We start from the raw sequence: 20,346 nt of genomic DNA, 5'->3' as shown, positions 1-20,346 counted from the left end.
GCCTTGAGCAAACTGGCTGCTCTCTATAAATACGCTGCACCTGGGTTTAATTTAACAATAACTACCCGGTGCAGGTGATAATTAATAATAAAACAATTAGCGAAATGTGCATACGCACAAACCCCCTCCCTGCTGTATTACACTATATATTCATTATTTTTCTTTGTTGCACTTTTGTATTCCTCAATTTACCTATTATGCTTGAATTATGGAAATTGCAATGACCTTTCTGATACAAAGCCTACAGTGTGGCTTATAAAAAGCTTACCATCGAAAAAAGGGATTGAAATAAGACTCCTATTGCAGAGTAGTTGTATCCATTCCAGGTTTTCATTTCAGCTTGACTAGCCTCATTGTACAGTTCAGGTGTGTCTTATTAAACGCATAGTAAAATCAGGAATTGATCAAACTGTTACAATATTTCCATCCCTGGTAGAAGCATAGCAAAGTGTAATAAAGCATAGTGAATGCATGGGTAAGCATAGTAAAGTATATTTAAAAACATTGCAAACCATGGTAAATTCTAATATATCCATGGGAAAAGCATGGAAAATCTGCAGCTTTACAATGGTAAACTTTTCTAAGGGTATGTGTAAATAAAATTGATTTTTAATTGTTAACAATAGATTATAGTTTGTTTATAGGGAATACAGTAGTTATTAAATGCATTTAAAAGATGTGCACTTAGAGGCTTTACAGTATGTCATAAAATTGTTAACTGAAAAAAAATACTTTTATTTTCTGATTGCTTGTTTACGTCTACCACGTTTAGTGGTTTCTGTGTATCATCAAAATAATTTATTCTCTGTTTATATTCTGTATACAAAGCATGCCTATACTACTAAATCTACAAAATTAATAAAAATCAACAGGGCAGATGTTGGGTTATTCTGTATTCTCAGATCCCATCCTTATGAAGGTTTTTTTATTTCTTTTCTCTGTTTAGTGACATTGAACCTGAGTGGCTGGATGATGTGCAGAAGAATGGAGAGCTGTTCTATCTGGAGCTGAGCGAAGGGGAAGAGGAGGCCACTCTCACCCAGACCCATAACGCACAGGTACCTGGAGCCAACCATGTACGCTTCAGCGACAAGGAAGCGGAGGTCATCACAGACAGCAAGAAACACAAGGAGGGAGGAAAGTATGAGCCCAGACTGAAAAGGCTCGCTAAGATCCTGAAAAAGAAAAAGCATTCACAAAGGTGGTCAGACAAGAAAGGGAATTCCAACTCCTACAATGCTGGCCAGTCATCACGACCAGCTTCGATACTGAAAAACCAGCCCAATCAGAAATCCGGCATTCTAGTTCAGCAGCAGTTTAAGGATGTTTGTGTTTATGTTAACCCCAAAAGGTTAGGCAATAGCACGCATGCAAAAGGATACAAGCTGCTTGAGGCTTTACTGGGGATCATTCATCAGCCTTCCTGGACCAGAAAGGTTGTGAGCACTGTTGAAGAGCCTGATACTTCTTGTAATGAAGAAAGACTTACCATTCATGGACTGGTCCCAGCCAGCCCTGCAATCAAATGTGGGCAGATTTTGATAGGTAAGTAAAACATGTTTTACTTGGATATATGGATCGCAGTAGATTTGGATCAAGAGTAAAGCATATTGTCATCAACAATACAGAAACTGTGACTACACAATTGAAATGACTTTATATTAGACACTTTTTTTTTTTTTAACTTGGCTTGGAACTGTAATTCATCTGCTTAATTTAAACAAACCAGTGTGTAAAACTCAAACTCTTCTTGTTCCAATATCAAACTGGGGCTGCCGCTGGCTCCTTCTGCAGTCTACAGTCCAAGGTAACTGGAAATTACACACAAGTCATAGATCGCCTTTATGTATTACATTTTCTATAGACTAATAGCTATATATAAATTAATTCACCAGCCCAAATGTTTCCAGTACAGCTCATGTTTTTTTTTTTTTTTTTTTTTTTTTTCTGTACTGCATGATCCAAAATATGTATTTGTTAGAAAACATTAGAAAACAAACCTTTTACTCAATAAATGGTTAGCTAGGTATCTCTTTTGTAACGGATGGTAATTTGTTATTTTCATTTCTAGGATCAAAGGTGCGGTACCTTTTTCTCCCTCTTATTCTATTAATAATATAATTATTAATGATCACATTAAACTGATTAGCAGTGATTTATAACAGACTAGTTCATTGCTCTGGCTGCTTTTGGAGTGTAGTGAAACTTTTTTCAATTTTTTTCCCAGAATGACTGCGTTATAAAAGCATAATGTTTTTTAACGATGGTCATTCTTTGGTTGAATGTCTATTTAGAATTTTTTTTTTAATCTGTTGTACAGTGCTGTTGTACATCTGTTGTACAGTGCTTTTAATCTGTTGTACACCCTGGGATACATTTTTAGGGCTTCTGATTTGCAGTTTTAATCGATAAACTATAAAACGCCCCTGATACAGAAAAAATATCAAATCGGTGTATATCTAACACACCGGAAAAACACTGGAAAATGGTTACCCTATTCACGTTGACTTGCCCCTTTTCCCAGTGGAAAAAAATAAAATAATCTGCAAAAAAAAAAATCATGATTTTCCAGTGCAGTTGGGCGATGTCCCTCCTTCCTGACTTGCATTTCACATTGATTCGTTCTGAATACTTTAAACCCACCCCAAGGACTGAGTGGCAGCAAATTCCTACATTTCTATTGGATGATTGTAAAGATGGCAAGATTTAAAATGAGACTACAGTTACAGAATTGTTCTTGATCAAGAGGGAGTATTTACACGCTCATGGAATTTAAAACAGTATGGAAAATTGTGATAAAATGTACAAAAAATGCCTAAACACACAAAACCCCAGAAGAATATGCTCAGGACCATAAGGACTTGAGTAACTATACATATTGTGACAGAAAGAAAAATCATTTTGGAAAGTTACCGAAAACAATAATTTCGTACAGTATATAAAAAGCGAGGTTCATAAAACTACAAAATATCTAAAAATAAGCACCAAGAAATTAAATGAATAAAAACAGATGGCGTATATATTTTATAATAGTTAAGTAAGAATAACTAAGCAGCTTATCTTGGTGTGATGTCATTTCCAGTAGAGTATAGCTTATTAAAATGTGTATCAACAGACCAACGTGTCAATCACAGTGGTTTGCAGTGTTCAACACAATTTGAAGTCCCCCCATTGTAAAAGCACTGTTTACAACACTTAAAAAACATTCATTGGAAGCTGTCTTGGGAGCTTTTATTTATTTTACACTTTTAAAAATAAACAAATAAAAAAATAACAAAGTAGTGATATCAGTAGATTTTAGAAACTACTTCTACACACTTCTTTGTTCTTGAATTGTGACCTTTATATTTAATACTTGCCCTTTTCCCCCTTCGTTGTTACAGGAGATTTTCTTGTTGCAGTAAATGATGTTGATGTAACATCTGAGAACATCGAGAGGGTCCTGTCATGCATTCCCGGTCCTACACAGGTATGACATCTTTGAAGCACTGTTACTTCACGCATCACACACTGTATAGGACTGTGACAGGTTCTTGCTCATGTCACGCGTGTGGGTAGCCGCTGTTCAAGCATACAGAGAGACGTGGTGTTGATGTTGAAACGCCGGCACAGGCGCGCAGGATTTATTAACACAAACAAACAGAAAACGAAAGTAAAATAAAGGTGGTCATGCGACGTTACCAGCGATGGTAACGCATAGAGGACTAGTACATCACGCTGTACAAAAAAGTTCAAAATAAAACATAGGCCTTGCAGCAGCCCCGATCACAGCGATCGCCATGCTTTTATACTGACGCTCCGCCACGCCCACCCGCCCGCTGGAACAGCTGATTGTCCCCGTCCCCAGCGGGGCGCCACAGCAGCTAAACAATTAAATCAATATTAACAATTAACACAAAAACATACAATAAACTACATAGTTCATTGTGCAAGGCTTACGCTTTGCCACAAGGACATTATTGGTTGTACTTGTGTTTTCCAGTCTGTAAACCGTATAATTGTGATAAGCTTCATGAAGTCATTGAGAAAGACTTCTTAAAACTCTTAATATGGTATATATTTCATTAATAGTATATATTTTTTAAATAACCACATCAATTTTAAATACATTGGCAAAGATACATTTAATTGAATATTGTGTAAACCATGACAGATTTGTTACAGTTACAGCTAAATAGAAACACAAATGGAACTACAATAAACAGAAATAGAACTACAGTTCAGAATAGCATATTTTTCAAAAGGTTTACAAAAAGTACCCACACTGTGCTGACTTGGGAGGGGCGAAGATGAACACACACTGTCCTCCGAAGCATGTGCTATCAGCCTCCCGCTTCTTTACACACTGCTGGCTCACCATGCAGCCACCTCAGAGCTACACTGTCAGAAGAGAACGTAGCTCTGGGCAGCTTGCAGGAAAGCCCGCAGGTGCACAGCAAGACTACAGGGGTCAATGATGTGCGGTGAGATGAGGATACCCTGGCTGACCTAAGTCATCGTCGTCGTCCCCCAGATGGCGTTTGGCCAATTGTGCGCCCGCCCCTGGGAGCTCCTGTCTACGGTCAACAGTGGAATAGCCTGGACTCAAACCGGTGACGTCCAGCCTACAGGGTGCATCCTGCACTCCACACGGAGCGCCTTTACTGGATGCGCCACTCGGGATTCCCCTAACGTAATACATTTTAAAGTAAACAGGTAGTCTTATTCAGTAAAATTGAATTTTTTTATTTACCCATTTTAGAGAATTGGTTTTGACATCCCTTAATGTTTTAGCTTGAATGTTCTTGCTCATAGCTGGGGAAATATTTGGAAGAGGGAATAATCCTAAAGGTTTCCTCTGATTATGATCTCTGAACTTTGTTTATAGGGTGGGGTATGGGTCACTGAGTTGTAGTCCTGAGAGTATTTGATCTGCCATCTTTGGGAAGCTGACTATTATCTATAATTCTGTTATCATGTATGCTGCTTATTCCACAATGTAACTGCTCCTATCCTGCGTTTTTTGCTCCCATCAAAGTACTCCATCCAGCAACTGTAATTCTAAACTAATAGTTTTAATGCTGTCTGCCTTAAGAGTTATGTGTTTTTGAAGGTTCTGGTCTTTTCTTTGTTTGTTTTTTTGCTGTTTTAATTAAGCGATTACTGTAGGGATGATTGAGTCTTGACTTCCCATTGGTGCTAGTGGACAGTAAAATCTCTGACTGAGCTGGTAAAGTTATATTGATTTCAGTTACAGTATACAGTATGGTGATTTTTGAATTTCAAGAAAGACAGAGACCAATAAGGTAAAATGAAAACAACGTGTATTTGAATACAATATAGATTTGTTTTTTGATTGTTTTATTTATTGTTTTAATTATTAACTTGATTTTATATAGACAGGCCCTATGAAAGTAGAAATTATGTGATTGCATACGAGCAAATAAGTGCCAATTTGAACAATGTACAGTGACTTAAAAGCAAATCTAAACAACACAGCAGAGTGGCTAAAAAATGTTCAGTGAGAAAACACAGGATAGAATCAATTATATTGTTACACTTACAGCACACTTGATGACAGAAAAGAGAATTCAAACATATACCATTAGTAATATTACAAAGCTCCTGGGAAGAAATTATTATGTTTTTCTTGACACATTTGTCAGAGTATTAGCTTCAATCCAAATGAGAGGATAGGATTCAGACCATAACAAATACGAAAATAAATAACTCTAAACCTTTTAGGGTCTATATTTCTATTTATAGAAAAAGCGTGGTGCTGTAGTCAATATTACTTTGACCTCTCATTTGAATATGACAGCAAATTATAGTTAACCCGTGCCTAGCTTGTGGTGTACCTTTGAAAATTATACCTTTGATAGTATAGGCACAATTCAAATGAAACCATAGTGATGCCAATGTTAGGTTGTTTTTCAAATCTTAACATGAAAAGTTCAGACCAGGCAATGGTTTTGAAGTTCAATCCAGTCAGATCTAGAAGCGTATGACAGTGGTTTAATGTAGGGTAAAAGCAAACAAACCTTGACTGCCTGTCCATTTTAATAAAGCATACACAAATGCCATAAAGGTTCTCACATTATTTTGCTTATATTGTCATTAAAGCTGATGTTTGTTTTTTTTAAATAATGTCCACTGTTCATTAATTAGTTGTCTCAACCAATATGTAAGTGCTAACTGCTGTGAACATTGTTAGGAGGTGAGCTGTAAAGCTACAAAAGTAGTTTAAACTGTATACATAAGAGCTGGCAACAGAGAGCCTGAATTCCACACAGTTACTAACACATATTACACCCGCTTGCAGTGCTTCTCATAGAATTTATATTAAAATAATGAACGCTCAGTTTCAGTATACTTTATGATCTATATCAACGAATTACCAGACAGCAAGCAAAAAAAAATACTTTATGCAGCCTCTTTCAGCCATTTCACAAAAATGACTTCTTGCAGGTTACAAAGCATCCTCTTAAAATGGCTCATGTGTAGCTAATTTGGGTATGTGGTTGTGAACAATGTGATAATTCAGGTTGGATTGAGGGTTTTAAATGTCTAGCAAATGTATTTAAAGTAGAGGTTGACCTGCAGAATAATAACTGTTGGAGTAGTGGGCAGGTCAGTGTAGTGTTTTACCGCATTTGCTTTAAAATGTTAGTTTGATGAAGAAATTAACTGAAACATTCGTCCACTTGACACCTGACTTTCTTACCCAGGTGATGAGTTTCTTAGAAGTTTTATCTAGGTGATTGTTACCTTTGACCTCACATATACTGTATCTTGGGTATTGTAAAGAGGGGGACTAATACCGAACCACAGTAGAGTTTAGGCTAAAGTGTAATTTGTAGTCTGAGAGGTTGCGTTGTCTTGCTGTTGTAGCAGAATTTAAAAACTGAAAGGCAATAATTCTGTTCAAATACACTGTTAAAAAGTTAATAATGCATAACCATATAGGATAATAACAGTACTTGATAAATCTATATGTCCATGGAAAGAATGTGGTCTAAACTGATTTAAATGTTGGCAGATCTAAATCACTAAATTGGACCCTCTCTGACATTTAATAATGCACTGTACTAAAATGTACTAAAGAGACTTGCATGCAATATTAGATGCTTGATTTTTGAAACTTAGTGGTCATATTTAGATCCCACTGCTTAGATTACTTGTGTAGCCTTTTTTTCAAATTATCTTGAGTATTCTTATTTGTTCGTTGACTGTGCAGATGTGACTTTTGCAATGTCTTATGTCAGGATTACTTTTGACAACACAGTAATTTTGTTTAGTTTAAAAAAAAAAAAAAAAAGATACTGTTATGAACCCTGCTGTCAGTATGACGTGATTGCTTAACCCTGTTATTATCTCCTATTCTGGGATTTACAAAACCAGTCATTAATGTAGCTTCTCTGGTTAGATACTGTCCATGTTTAAGTATCCTGTAATCAAGGCTGAATGACTCAGTCAGAGCTGCAATCTCTGTTATAAAATACAGTATATACTTCCATTTTTGCTAACAAAGATGGCTAGTTCATGCTGGAGCAAGGACACAATAACTCCACTGCCCGTCTGTCCAGTGCAGGCCATGTGTGTATGATGCTTGAGATCAGCGGAGTATTCTTTAAAATTGCAGGATTAAAACAAGTTATTTTCAAGCTGATGTATCCACTGGACTGACAGTTTAGATTTTCCAAACCTAGTGATTACAACATTTAAGGAAATTGCTGACTTTTCCTTGGCAAGAACTGTTCTGCATATGTTTCTAACAGTTCCTTTTTGCCACTGATTTGAGATGGCTTGATTACAATATGCATAGACCTGCAATTAGTGTCCCGCTGTTTGTCCTACCGTACCTTCACTTTTCATAGCAATGTATAATGCATACTGAGTATTTAGAGTTTGAAATACCAGCTTGACTCTTTACAGTACAAATGCTTGTGGAACGTTGCCAGATTGTCATTGTTTTGAACTGAATCTTTAGGTTTTGAATATGACATTGAACAACGGATGAGATGCTGTATTTCAATGAGAGTATTCTGAATATATCAAGCACACGTTTGTAACATTCTGGGTTCATTTTTTATACTGCTATATATCTGTTACTTGCAGAATGAAACAGTATTTGGGAGGGGAAGAGAGGAGACACATGCAGCTGAGCTTTTTCTGATTTGTAAAAATAACATGACATCAAACAGCAGTACTTTCTTCATGAAGCACAACAAGCTATTGTGTTTGTTTTTCTGTGTCGTTGATTAAAACCACAAAGTGAAGGGTTGAAGTTAAAATAAGTACAAGCTAATTGAGTGCTGTATGTTTGAAAATGCTTCTTGCAGTAAGCAGGGATACACACAAACTCCTGGTTGCTTAGAGCAAGTGATGCAATTGACTTAGCGTAGATTTATAACTTAATACCCTTAAATATTTCTACTCTTTGACTGTCTGTATTGCTATTGTATGTGTTCAGTTGCAGTTTTATTATATTGTATGTTTGTACAGACATATCATTTAATATCGCAATATCATTCCTACATTAAATTATGGGTCACTATCTGAACTATAATTTGTTCCATTCATTAAAATTCTTATTGCTAGTAACAAGCTTTCATCAGGACAGTAACGTGTATTTACACTACAGGCTCTGTTCTGATGAAATCAGTGCAATCGCTAACGCAGTGGTTAAAGTCAATGGCCCTACGCCGCAGAGAGTGGCTTCTCCAAAAGTGTGATTCCAATGAAATTAAAAACCAAGCGCAAGCGAGTTTAGTGGCGCAGTGACTGCGCCCAGCCAATCAATGCTGAGTAGGTTGGGGAATCTGTTATACAATTAGTGCCAGGCAACAATCCCTTTAAGAGACGGAATGAGCTTGCGTCACCGCAAGGCTCCGTTTTGAATGTAGAAGCAGAGATCATGTTGAGCGACAGTAGCAGAGCAAGAAAAAATAGAGCAAGTCAGAACAGCAAGTAGTAGGGCACTCGCTGAGAGAGTATGTAAACTATGCTTCACGACACAGGAGATTGCTATATTAATAGAAGAGGTAGAGGCATGCAGGACAATCATTTATTATTTATAATACTTCTACAAGGTACATGATTTCAAGGCATTGACATGAACATGTAAAGTGTAAAATACTTACTACCCTCCCTGACATGTCTACCAGTAGCAGCAGCTGATTCATTTCCTAGCGGGGCATGAAGTGCCGCATCACATTCCCTCTAAGCTTGTAATGTACTAGAGTTTCAATATAACCAGGGCTTTAATTCTCATGGAATATTTCCCTGAGCCCAATCAAGTATTTAAGATACCATTAGGTCCTAACATTTATTTGCAAATATATAAATAAATAAATATATAAAATAAAAAGTTTTAGTAATTAAAAATAATCTAGTTATCTGCAGTATGTGTTAATCCTGATTGTGCTGTTTGTTCAGTAACTTGTTCACAGTGTGTGTGTTCATAAAGCCTCTCTCCTAGCTTTAGAAGAGATGCAACATGTCTGTGTTGTTACTGTGATATGCTTAAGTAAAGTTGCTCTCAGACCTACACATACAGATCCTCAAGTATTACTCTTGTTAAGTTGCTCTCCATATACTGTATGTAAATATTTTCACTTGTAATAATTGGCATGAAAATAAATGTAGTACTCCACTGTATCTGCAAAAGATGATTTTTTTAAAAAATAAATATACAGTGCACTCCTTTTATAAGAATCGCATCTGTCCCAGATGATTTGATTATAAGCGGTTGATTCTTAAAAGTGAACCAATATGATTACTGTGGTGAAGTGCTGCTGAATCAATATGTTAGTTTGAGAATGAAGGCTTTGTTTCCAGCAGTGTAATAGGTTGACCACTATATGTCACAAGTTCCCGCATGTATGCACAAGGACCACACAAAGTATTGTTTAGTTAATGCACAAAATGAAAGCTAGGTTTTTATTTGTTTGTTTTAAGAGCGTTGTTTCCCCACCACACTGTAACAAAAATAAAACCAACACCAGTTTAAAACTGTAAATCAGGACTTTAGCCTGATCATTTACACTGCCCTCGGCCACATCGCATTACAATTAGTAAAAGCGCCACCACGCGTCAGCAGTTTAAATACAGTATACAGGTGTCAATGGTGCTCAGTCACTGAGGACAATACATCAAAACAAGACCTTGTGGGTAAACAACTTGTTACATGGTCACAATTATGTTTACTCAAGGCTGCAGAATCCTATTTTATTTCATTATACTTGAGAAGCGATCGTCTCGTGAGGGTGCCTAGTTTAACTGCCATGTGATGTTACATGTAATGGCCTTTGAATTAAAATTACATTACAGTACAGTATTTTACTGTCAGGACTACCACTGCATTTAAGCGTCTATGGCTTACTTATTTTCTCTTGCGATGCAAATCTCACAGTTTTTAATTAAGCAGAGATTCAAAGCTCCGTAATCCCCCTGCCCCCTCTTCCTCCTCCTTCACCTCACCGCGCCGCAATCTACATGCATATCACACAGTAACACTGCTGTACTCAGTATGTGTTCAATGTGTGTGTATTCACTTTATTGAAACAAATTTTCACTAACAAAGAACACAAAAAAACATACCTGCATAATGCAGTGGTGCAGTCACTGTTTGATTACAGACTTGTGCAGTGTTGTCTGCATCACTGCACGATCCACACTGCATACATGGCTAATCAAGCAAGATGTGATCAAATTCAAAAACAGCTTTATTAGCTGTGCATGTCATTGCACTTGATCAAGTACCGTATTACAGGTAGTCAGTTTGCCCCAAAATGATTCTTATAAGCGGATTCCTTGATTCTTACAAGCTGATTATTTTACATTGGTTGGTATAGGAATGATTTTGTTCCAGTGGTTTTGATCACGATATGCAGTTGATTCTTATGTCGGTGATTCTTATAAACGAAGTGTATTGGATTTGTTTATTTTTAATTTATGAATAATATGGTTAGTGTCTTACGTTTTGTCGTCCTTAGGTTCTTTTTTATTTTACTTTTCTTTCTTTGATTTCCTTTTTCTATGTCAGTCCAAGCGCATGCAGTTTCTACTTAGGACTACTTTGCTTTTTATAGTGTGTTCAATTGTTAAAGTTCCTGATTGCACCACTAAATAAACCTGGTTTCAGCAGGTCTTAACACAGTGATCAGCTGTCTATTTGGGACCCCATTGCTCTGTCGTCAGAATCACTTCGGCGAATATGTTAATGATACCACACCTCGAAAGTTATGCTGACCCGTGGAGATGGGGCAGGTGCTCAATAACGGCACAAGACTTGCCTTCAGAATACCATTTCAGCACAGTGGGGTTTTTTTTACGTCTTCACTCCATTTATGTGCCACAGAACTGGGGGGGCAAGCACCTTTCACGCATGCACTCGCGTTTGCGCTGTGATCAGAATGTACTAAAATATATACCATGATCAGACTGGAGATCAGGATAGTTTTAAAACTGTACATAATTCACTGAAAGGCTGCACAATGAAGGTAAAAAAATAAATAAAAATGTGGACGTTTTGTTTTTGATAGTAGTGAGTTCCTACAGGCCAGTATTGAACTTTATTCAAACAGATTTTATTGCTATATGACTTTACTGATAAAACAATTCTCCATCAGTCAATTATAAATTAGTAGTTAGAACTGGAAATATTACTTTTCTTTTACAGGTAAAGCTCACGTTGGAAACCTCCTCGTTCAATGCTGAAGGAAAAGGCTCCACATCACGTAACCTCAATAAGCAGTCACAGCCTGTGAGTAATCTGGTGAAACTTCTGTGGGGCGAAGATGCAGTGGAGCTTCAAATGGCAATTGGAAACATTCCTCATATAATTATGTATTTGTCCCTAAAACTGGACTCCGAATCTTTAAAAGAAGAGGTAGGTGACACTGAATTTCCAGTCTTTATAGTTCCCAGTGTGATTATGTATGTCACAGCACAATTAACTTTAGATGTTTCTCATAAGTGATTAATCTGTCCATCAGAGTGTATAGCTATATAGAGTAGATAGAGTATATAGCTGAGTAGATGGGGCACGTTTTGGTGACTTAGTGGACCCATTGGCCACGTGGCTACACATGTATCATTTTAAAGCTAGCTTTATCAAGATCAAGATTAGCCCTGTTGTAGTGTGCCACTTTTGTAAAAAAAATGGTTTAAACAATAAATCTATGCATGAAAACATGAAAATTGTGGAAATTACACAAAAGTAAATGTAACCTTGGTCATCCTAATCTAACCAACATTGATATGGTGGGCTGCTGAAACATGACCATTTTAATTTGATCCAATTGAATTTGTTACAGGCCTTACTAATTTTTCAGCCAGCAAAATAGGTAATTTTGACTATAAAATATGCAATATGTGGCAATTGTTAGTCTTGTATTGAACTGTTGAACAACATGCTTGATTCAGTGTATAAAGTTAAATGCAAAAGTCTTCCTGATCATATGAAAGACAAGCTGGGCTTATCAGTCTCCTGTTAACAGCAGTGTGCCCTTTATTGTTTTGTCATTTTTCCATTCCGCCCTTCCAGAAGTACGTTCCGCTGTACTTAATGCTGCATATTTCAATAGTAAATTATATTTCAATATATTATACTTATTTGTAAACCACAAAAATAGTATAAACTAAGCTTGAATACAGCAGTGAACTATTTTAACTAGCTATAAACAGCCTATGAAAAGACATAAGGCCACTTAATATCACCACATATAATTATTAAGCTGTCATATATAGTGGCACATTTAAAACATTGAATCCCCTTATACTGTAGTAGCTGCAAAAATATTTAAAAAAATTCTGAGTTTTACATCATCAGAAGGGAACTAAATTATAGATGAAACAAGCTTCTTTTATCACAAGCACCCACACAGGTTTTCTTATGCAGTCTCCCTGCTTTCTACAGTACTGCAATATCATTGTGTGTGCAACAAGGACATATAAGGGCACAATATGCTAAATACTTTGCAGCCAGAATTGTCAAGTAACTGCACAGGAAAATACAGATTTCACATATTTCACTTGCATTTGCAAGTACACTTACAGTATGATTAATCTTAAGTTCCAAACATCAAGCCCATTTCTAACATTTGAGGGCATTATACAGCTGCCATTCCCAGCACTACCCAGGCTTGAAAAGTTCTTTTGTCCTCTTATTTTGAGTACCAATTCCTTTTTTTTGTCTGAATGAATTGTGCTTTGTCAAAGGTTTTCTCAATGCTAAAGCCGTGCTGTAATTAAATCTCAAAGAACTGCAGGACTTTTTTGTTTCTGATTCAAAATCCTGGGTAGTGAGAGCTGGGATGACGGGCAAAAGCAAATCTTAAGATCCCCCCACCCCCCCCACCCCAGCGAAAGGACAGCTCTGTTGTTTCTGTTCAATTTAGAATTTGCTTCACCCTTACTGTCAGACATGACACGCTAAAGCTTGCTTTGGGAAACTCCTGCTTGGTTCTGCTGGTCTGGAGTGTAACTTGAACAGATGCACGTGAACACTGGGGGACTTGTTTAGTCTCCTGTTTCCATGGGGTTATACCCTCTAAGTCTCAAAGAGTTCTGTACAAGTCTCAGAAGAGATTTTTCACTCACTTTCATTAATGACTGTTTTGTTCTTATGTAGCCAGACTGAGAGGGTTAGACAATAAATCCCAGTTACCAAGTACTGTTTTGTGGACAGGGCTCACAGAGTCAGATAAACACAGGGTTGCCTTCCAGTTCAATTATCAGTTGGCTATTAAATGCCTTTCATCATAAAGAAGGAAAATAATGTATCTGTATGACTTGCATTTCTGGAATGTTATCAGGCACAAACAGCAAAAATGCTGGTTTGTCAGCTGGAGCTTTATGTGGAGGAATATTTAAAGAAAACTGTTCTTAAGCATGTATATATTAGTTGCTGGAATACATAGTCTAGTTTTATGTAATCTCTGAAGTAATAAAATTCTATTTTTACTTCTACTATACATTTTGCATTGTGTAGTAATGTGCTCATTATGCATCTTTCCAATGAAAACATTCTTATTAATTAAAAAAAAACTGACAATAATTTAAAAATATGCTATTCTTTAAACTATAAGTCTACACCACCAAAATATAGTTTTAAAAACATGGATCAGAGACTGATGCTCCAAATCACATGTTGGGAGCTGTATACTTTAGTAGGCAATTGTCCTGAGTAAATACTTAAATTACAGTTTTGGTTTGTTGATTTGAATTATTTTAGTTCACAGTTCGCCCAAAATAATATGTTTCTACAATGTTTGTGAAAATCTGGAAGCACTTTTTGGCTCTGAGTCCAAAGTCATGCAGCTTAAAACCAGTTTTGTGAAATTTGAAATGCTTCAGCAGCATTAGTCATTGGTGTGTCTGAAGGTCATACCAGTGTACTAGTTTGTCTATTTCTAAATGATCATCAAAGAAACAGTGAATCTAGACTTGATTAGTGTGTGTGTGTGTGTGTGTGTGCTTACCAGAACATTTTCCTGAAGGACGTGCAAACAAATTCAGAAACTCTCACTAATTCACACAAGCTAAAATTATCATAAAAATAATAACCACATTATTACATACTAGCATAAAAAATATAATCAAGGCCATCTTTTAAACAAACTGCATTCTACTCATTGAGCAGGTTCGTGAAATGAGGGATTTACTCATTTACTGTAGAATTGCTCCAGTGCTTTGAAACAGATCTGATGAGGACAAGCCTAACAGTTTTGGGGTGCAGACCAAGTTTAACTGATTTTGTTCGAAGGTACATATGCATGAACAAACCCTACTCTTCACAAACAGACATTCTGTTTTTGTATGGGTCAGGAGATTTACCATGTAATCCCTGTTTTTATCTGCAGTTTCTGTTTGTTTTGTCTTTGTAATATTTTTTTCGGTTTTGTTTTTTGTTTTTTTTAGGTGACTGTGTACTATACATTAATGGTAACAGATAAGTACTGAGAGCCCAAATCTGCTGGGTTTTGAATCCAAGCACTGCTACTGATTAAATGTTGAATTAGGATGCCCTGCATTAGGATAGCTAGCTGTCCTTCTTGATATTGTTCTTCTCCCACAAACCGAATTTCTGTTGATTTCGTAGGGCTTTGAAGCTGCCACTTGGAATGCTGCACCATGGTTATAACACAATCCCAGCCTGTGTGGCCTTGGTCAAGTTACTTGACCTTTTCATCGTTTCAGCCCTTTAGCTGTAAAACTGTGCTGATGTACTATCCCATGGGAAAATGCGATGCTGCATTTCAATTAGTAATTACTATTCTGAATAAATCAAGTGCAAGTTTGTAACCTTTTGGGTTCATTTTTGTATTGCTATATATCTGTTACTTGCAGAATGAAACAGTATTTTATGTTTTTATTTTAGCAAGAAATTTTGTACCAGTATCCAGTATCAGAAGCATCCCGCAAACTAAAGGGAGTGAGGGGCATATTTCTGACGCTTTGTGACATGCTGGGGAACGTTACTGGAGGTCAGGTCAGCAGGTAAAAAGCTGCCTCTTTATTAGGAGGTCTGTGGTAATTATGTGGCTAAAATGCAGAGTTATAGTATCATCTATTATTTAAGGCATTTGTTTTAGTGCTGGTTACAAAAATGCAGATGTCTTGAATTTTCTAAGTTATTTTTTCATATTTCTCTCTCAAGTTTGCCTATTATAACAAAACCAGTTATGAAACCAAAATACTGTAATTACAATGTATAAGTTTTGTGTATTTCTGCTTATTACTAGTACAACAATGCTGCTAAATGAGTGTCTTGTCCATGTGGGTTACTGGAAAGAAGGTGACAATCTACTTGTTGTTGGTCTCCCTTCAGAAAAGTAAGTTTCATTTGTATGATTGAGAAAGGGAATTTATTTATATACCTTTATAATGGCTCCTTGTAAATAAGTTAACTACTGTAATAGTTACACTTCTTAAATCATTAATACTAATCAGTAATTACGTATACTGTGAGATTTTCCCCTGAATTTCAGCAGATAACAGTAAGGGCTGTTACATTTATCATTCGTTTACATTTTTTTTAGTTTTTAGACACAAAAAAACCCTTAAATAAATATGTAAACAACAAACAAAAGGAAGTTACATGATAGTTTTTTTCATATATATACATACATACATACATACTAACAACGTAGTAGAATTGTTGTATTTGTTTTACTTTCAGTTGCCATTTTATTCCTGATGGGTGAGGTAGTTAATCAATGCATTCCTTTTTGGTGTTCAAGGGTTCCTCTTTTACAACTAAGAAACGTGATTGGGGGTGCTGTCCGGACTCTGAAAGTTATGTATGGCTCTTTAGACAAGTACGTTTTCTTTTTCTAGTTTTCCTTACAGTTGATATCAGATCAAATCAGTGTTAAAAATGACTACGATAGCATGGTTATATCATTTTTAGCATGACAAATTGACAAAGCTGTACATTAATCATAAAATGGTTTATTATTGTTATTTATATATGGCAATATTTTATATAATAACGGTATGCTTTTAGTGGCACTCAGTTGAGTTGGATGTAAAGTGTGGCCATGACTGACCAAATAACTGTGCTGCTTTGTCACTTTTTTTCCATTTAGTGCCTTCTGTCAAGTAGACAATGTTCCTAGACTGGACCGTTTCTTCAGCTTGTTCTTCCAGCAGTTGTTCCAGCCTGCTAAACTGAACTGTAGTGCTAATCCCAGCTCTCACTTTTATGGCATTTCCAGTGCCTTATTTTTAGATTATTTACCTGCAGTGCGCTTTCTTACTTTACCACAAGAGATAAAGGTAAGTGGAAATACAATCTACAACCTAGTTATCATTATTATTTTTCTGTTTCTATTTTGAGTCCTCTTTTTAGAATTTGGTTCCTTATTCACTGATTCTGTGAACATAACTGCTTTAAAACTTTTTTTTTTTTTCATAGACACCTAGCATCCTATTGACCTTGTAGATTGTATTTGGGTATTGTCCCATAAAAAAAAAAAAAAAAAAAAAAAAAAAACATTTTTATACAAAGGTGTAGCCTATAGATTAATGTAGTCTAAGATGCTAAGGAACCCTCTGTATTTGTAGGCACTGGTTAATTTGCACGTGATAGACTGGTATTCAAACTCATCTTGGTATTTTTTACACTGCTAACAGAGATGGCTATATGCTATTTGATTTATTTTTGTAGTTGTATGCTGCCATCTACTGTTATATTGTTACATATGTATTGATATACAAGTGATATGCAAATTGAAACGTATTGTAACTGTTTATGCTAAATGTTGTCAGCCAAATAGGGGGGGGGGGGGGTGGTATACATGTGCAGGAATTCATACAGTTTCTGCCCTAACCATAAACTGCAGGGCACTAGTTACTACTGCTTCCACTTTAATTAAAATCTGCGTTTTGGACTTCAATAAAAATCATCAATGTACAGCTTTAAAAGTAGCTACTATCATATATTTGACATTGCTAAAGTTGTCATAAGTAAACTTAATTTACTTTAAGTAATTCTGCAGTTTCAGTAATTCCATTTAAAAAATGCACTCAAAAAAACTTTTTAACAAACATTTTATAATTCTGAGAAATGAATTATGTGTTCTGTGCATTTTAATTGTATTATGTTTAATCTATTATATCAGCAGCATTTGCAGTTACAGTATTTTAAAGATGTTCCTATTTTATTTAAATGGATGCCAGTGTAGTTAACGATGTAGATGAATAAAATCGATTTGAAAGACCCACACATTTAGCTGTTTTCCTGTACAGTTTTTTTTTTATTTTTTTTATTAAATCAGAAGAGACTTTATTATATTAAATGTAAAAGTGAAACAAAGAAGATACAGATTTCCATAGAAACAAAACCGTAATGAAAGACCTAAAGATTTTTCTAATAACTCAGCTGGAATGCAAATCCTTGGCAGCCTTGAATAACCCCCTGCCTTCATGGAATGGTCTCAGGAGAAAACAAGATTCACATTCCTGGCCACAAAAATGAAGTTGTTAATGGAAAAGAAAATATTTTAATGCCAACTGAATATCTGTTGAGGTTGTGACAGTATTCTTTCATGTATATTTTAGAGACAGCTCGTCAAACTTTTTGTCCGCCAGAATGGCTACGCTGATTTAAAAAAAAAAAAAAAAAAAAAAAAAACAGGAACTTTCTTTTGTATTTTAGGTGGAGATTGATACAGTTCTGTCTGATCTTGAAGCTGCTGATTTTGGAGAAATGGTAAAAAAATACTTTTGATTTCCAATATGTGGAGTATCTATTCAATATTTTACCAGCCCAAGAATATGTCCAGCAAACTGATTCTGTTTATTTGACATGAAATAAATACCTTTACAGTCGTTACAGTAATTAAATAATAAATAAATATTGACTAACATAAAGAACGTTGCAGTAGGTAGTTTTATTATCTTCAATAATGTCTCTTATGTGCCGAGTACTACTGAATTGGCAAGTAACATTTTTTTTTTTTCTATTACTGTACAGAAACATATAGATAGGGCAAAATTACTTGTGTTGTAACAAGTTCAAACTTTTAGAAAGATTTGGTTAATTATTATTGGACTTAAACAGCAAAGGTCTTGTAGTTATCAAATGTTACACACTTGTAAATTAATTAAAAAAAAAGATAGAGATAGCTTCTTCTCAAGCAGCTGTGAGATATTCACATCTGAATTATTAAAGGCATCGTTCCAGAAAAATAATTAAAGAGACAGTCTTCTTCTGTAGTATCGATTCTGTGTCGGTCTTATGTTACTTAAACAGGTTAATGGCAGGGATTTAACGCTATCGTCACTCTCTTTTCAGTCTGAGGATTACTATGGCATAAGGCGGTTGTACACGATACTGGGCTCATGTCTGTTTTACAAGGTGAGTTTGTCAGGAGCTAAAGTAGCCAGCAGAATGGTAACTTAAAGCCACCAACAAGCTATGGATTATGCAGACTGGTATTGTGCAAGGACTGTGATTATTCTAGAACTTTTAAAAGTGTAATCCTCAAATCCAGTAGCATTATGTCTGTCCCACCCCCCTCCAATATTTTTAAAGGATATACAAAACATTTGTTTTAAACCTAATATCTTCACAAACATGTTTTATGCATATAGATAATTAATTCCTACTACTTTTGTTTGTGCTTCAGGGTTACTTAATAGGAAATCACTTACCAAAGGAGAACCTCCTTGACATTGCACTTTACTGTCAGCACTACTGCCTCTTGCCACTGGCAGCAGAGCAGAGGATTGGCCAGCTAGTTGTATGGCGAGAGGTATTTCCACAGCGACAGTTTCACCCTAGTGAAGAACCAGTTCTTGAAGGTTTCCTGGAACCCGAAGCAAGATATTTTCTGCTGGTTGTTGGATTGGTAAATGTGAATCTTTTTAATACTGTATTATAGGGAAAATAAACTTCTTTGAGGTGTTCTGATTGGTTTTTAATCCTGTTCAGGAAATATTTCTCTCTCATTTCACAATTTATATTGTATCTTTTGGCACAATTTATTGCGAGTATCAGAATCTGGGGATATAAGGAGGAGTCTGTCCATCTGTCTTTGTGTATGAATATATGTGACTGTTACGAGCCGGGGTCACATATATTTCACACTTTGGTTTTAATTTTACAGTATATAGAGAACCCCCAATGCGATTATGTAAACTTAAAGAGCAAAATGCACTGGCATTTTGTACACATACAATCTAATATTGTATATACATGGCTCTCAAAAGTATTCAACCTCCTTGGACTTTTCCACATTTTATTGTGTTACAACATGGAATCAAAATGGATTTAATTAGTTAAATCCATTTAAATTAAATTAGTTAAATGAGTTTTTGCCACTGATCAACACAAAAAAAGTCCATAATGTCAAAGTGAAAAATAAAATCTACAAATTGTTCTAAATTAATTACAAATATAAAACAGAAAATAATTGATTGTATAAGTATTCGCTCCTTTGCTATAACACACCTAAATAAGCTCTGGTGCAACCAATTGTCTTTAGAAGTCATAGTTAAATGAAGTCCACCTGTGTGCAATTAAGGTGTTTCACATGATTTCAGGTTAAATACACCTGTCTCTGGGAGGTCCCACAGTTGGTTAGTACATTTCCTAACAAAAACTACATCATGAAGACAAAGGAACATTCAAAGCAAATCCGGAATAAGGTTCTTCAAAAGCACCAGTCAGGGGTATGATATAAGAACATTTCCAAGGAATTCAGTATCCCCCAGGTCACAGTAAAGTCCATTATTAAAAAATGGAGAGAATATGGCACAACTGTAAATCTGTCTAGAACAGGCTGTCCTCAAAAACTGAGTACCCGGGTGAGGGCACTAGTCAGGGAGGCCACCAAGAGGCCTATGGCAACTCTA

General features: G+C 35.8%; 1 protein-coding gene across 2 annotated transcripts in view; it reads left to right on the top strand.

Moving 5' to 3' along the window:
- Positions 1–20,346, top strand: part of intu (inturned planar cell polarity protein) — a 31,423-nt gene that overhangs the window by 5,479 nt on the left and 5,598 nt on the right. For both annotated transcript variants that reach the window (XM_041264741.1, XM_041264732.1), the window contains exons 2-11: positions 947–1,545; positions 3,384–3,469; positions 11,663–11,872; positions 15,365–15,483; positions 15,729–15,818; positions 16,227–16,304; positions 16,575–16,764; positions 18,146–18,199; positions 18,785–18,847; positions 19,119–19,340. In XM_041264741.1, the coding sequence (XP_041120675.1) occupies positions 947–1,545; positions 3,384–3,469; positions 11,663–11,872; positions 15,365–15,483; positions 15,729–15,818; positions 16,227–16,304; positions 16,575–16,764; positions 18,146–18,199; positions 18,785–18,847; positions 19,119–19,340 (1,711 nt within the window). The remainder of the gene's footprint in view (positions 1–946; positions 1,546–3,383; positions 3,470–11,662; positions 11,873–15,364; positions 15,484–15,728; positions 15,819–16,226; positions 16,305–16,574; positions 16,765–18,145; positions 18,200–18,784; positions 18,848–19,118; positions 19,341–20,346) is intronic.

The sequence above is a fragment of the Polyodon spathula genome, chromosome 1, assembly GCF_017654505.1.
Source record: "Polyodon spathula isolate WHYD16114869_AA chromosome 1, ASM1765450v1, whole genome shotgun sequence".
In the NCBI taxonomy this organism is placed as follows: Eukaryota; Metazoa; Chordata; class Actinopteri; order Acipenseriformes; family Polyodontidae; genus Polyodon; species Polyodon spathula.
This window is presented reverse-complemented; position numbering and strand designations above follow the sequence as displayed.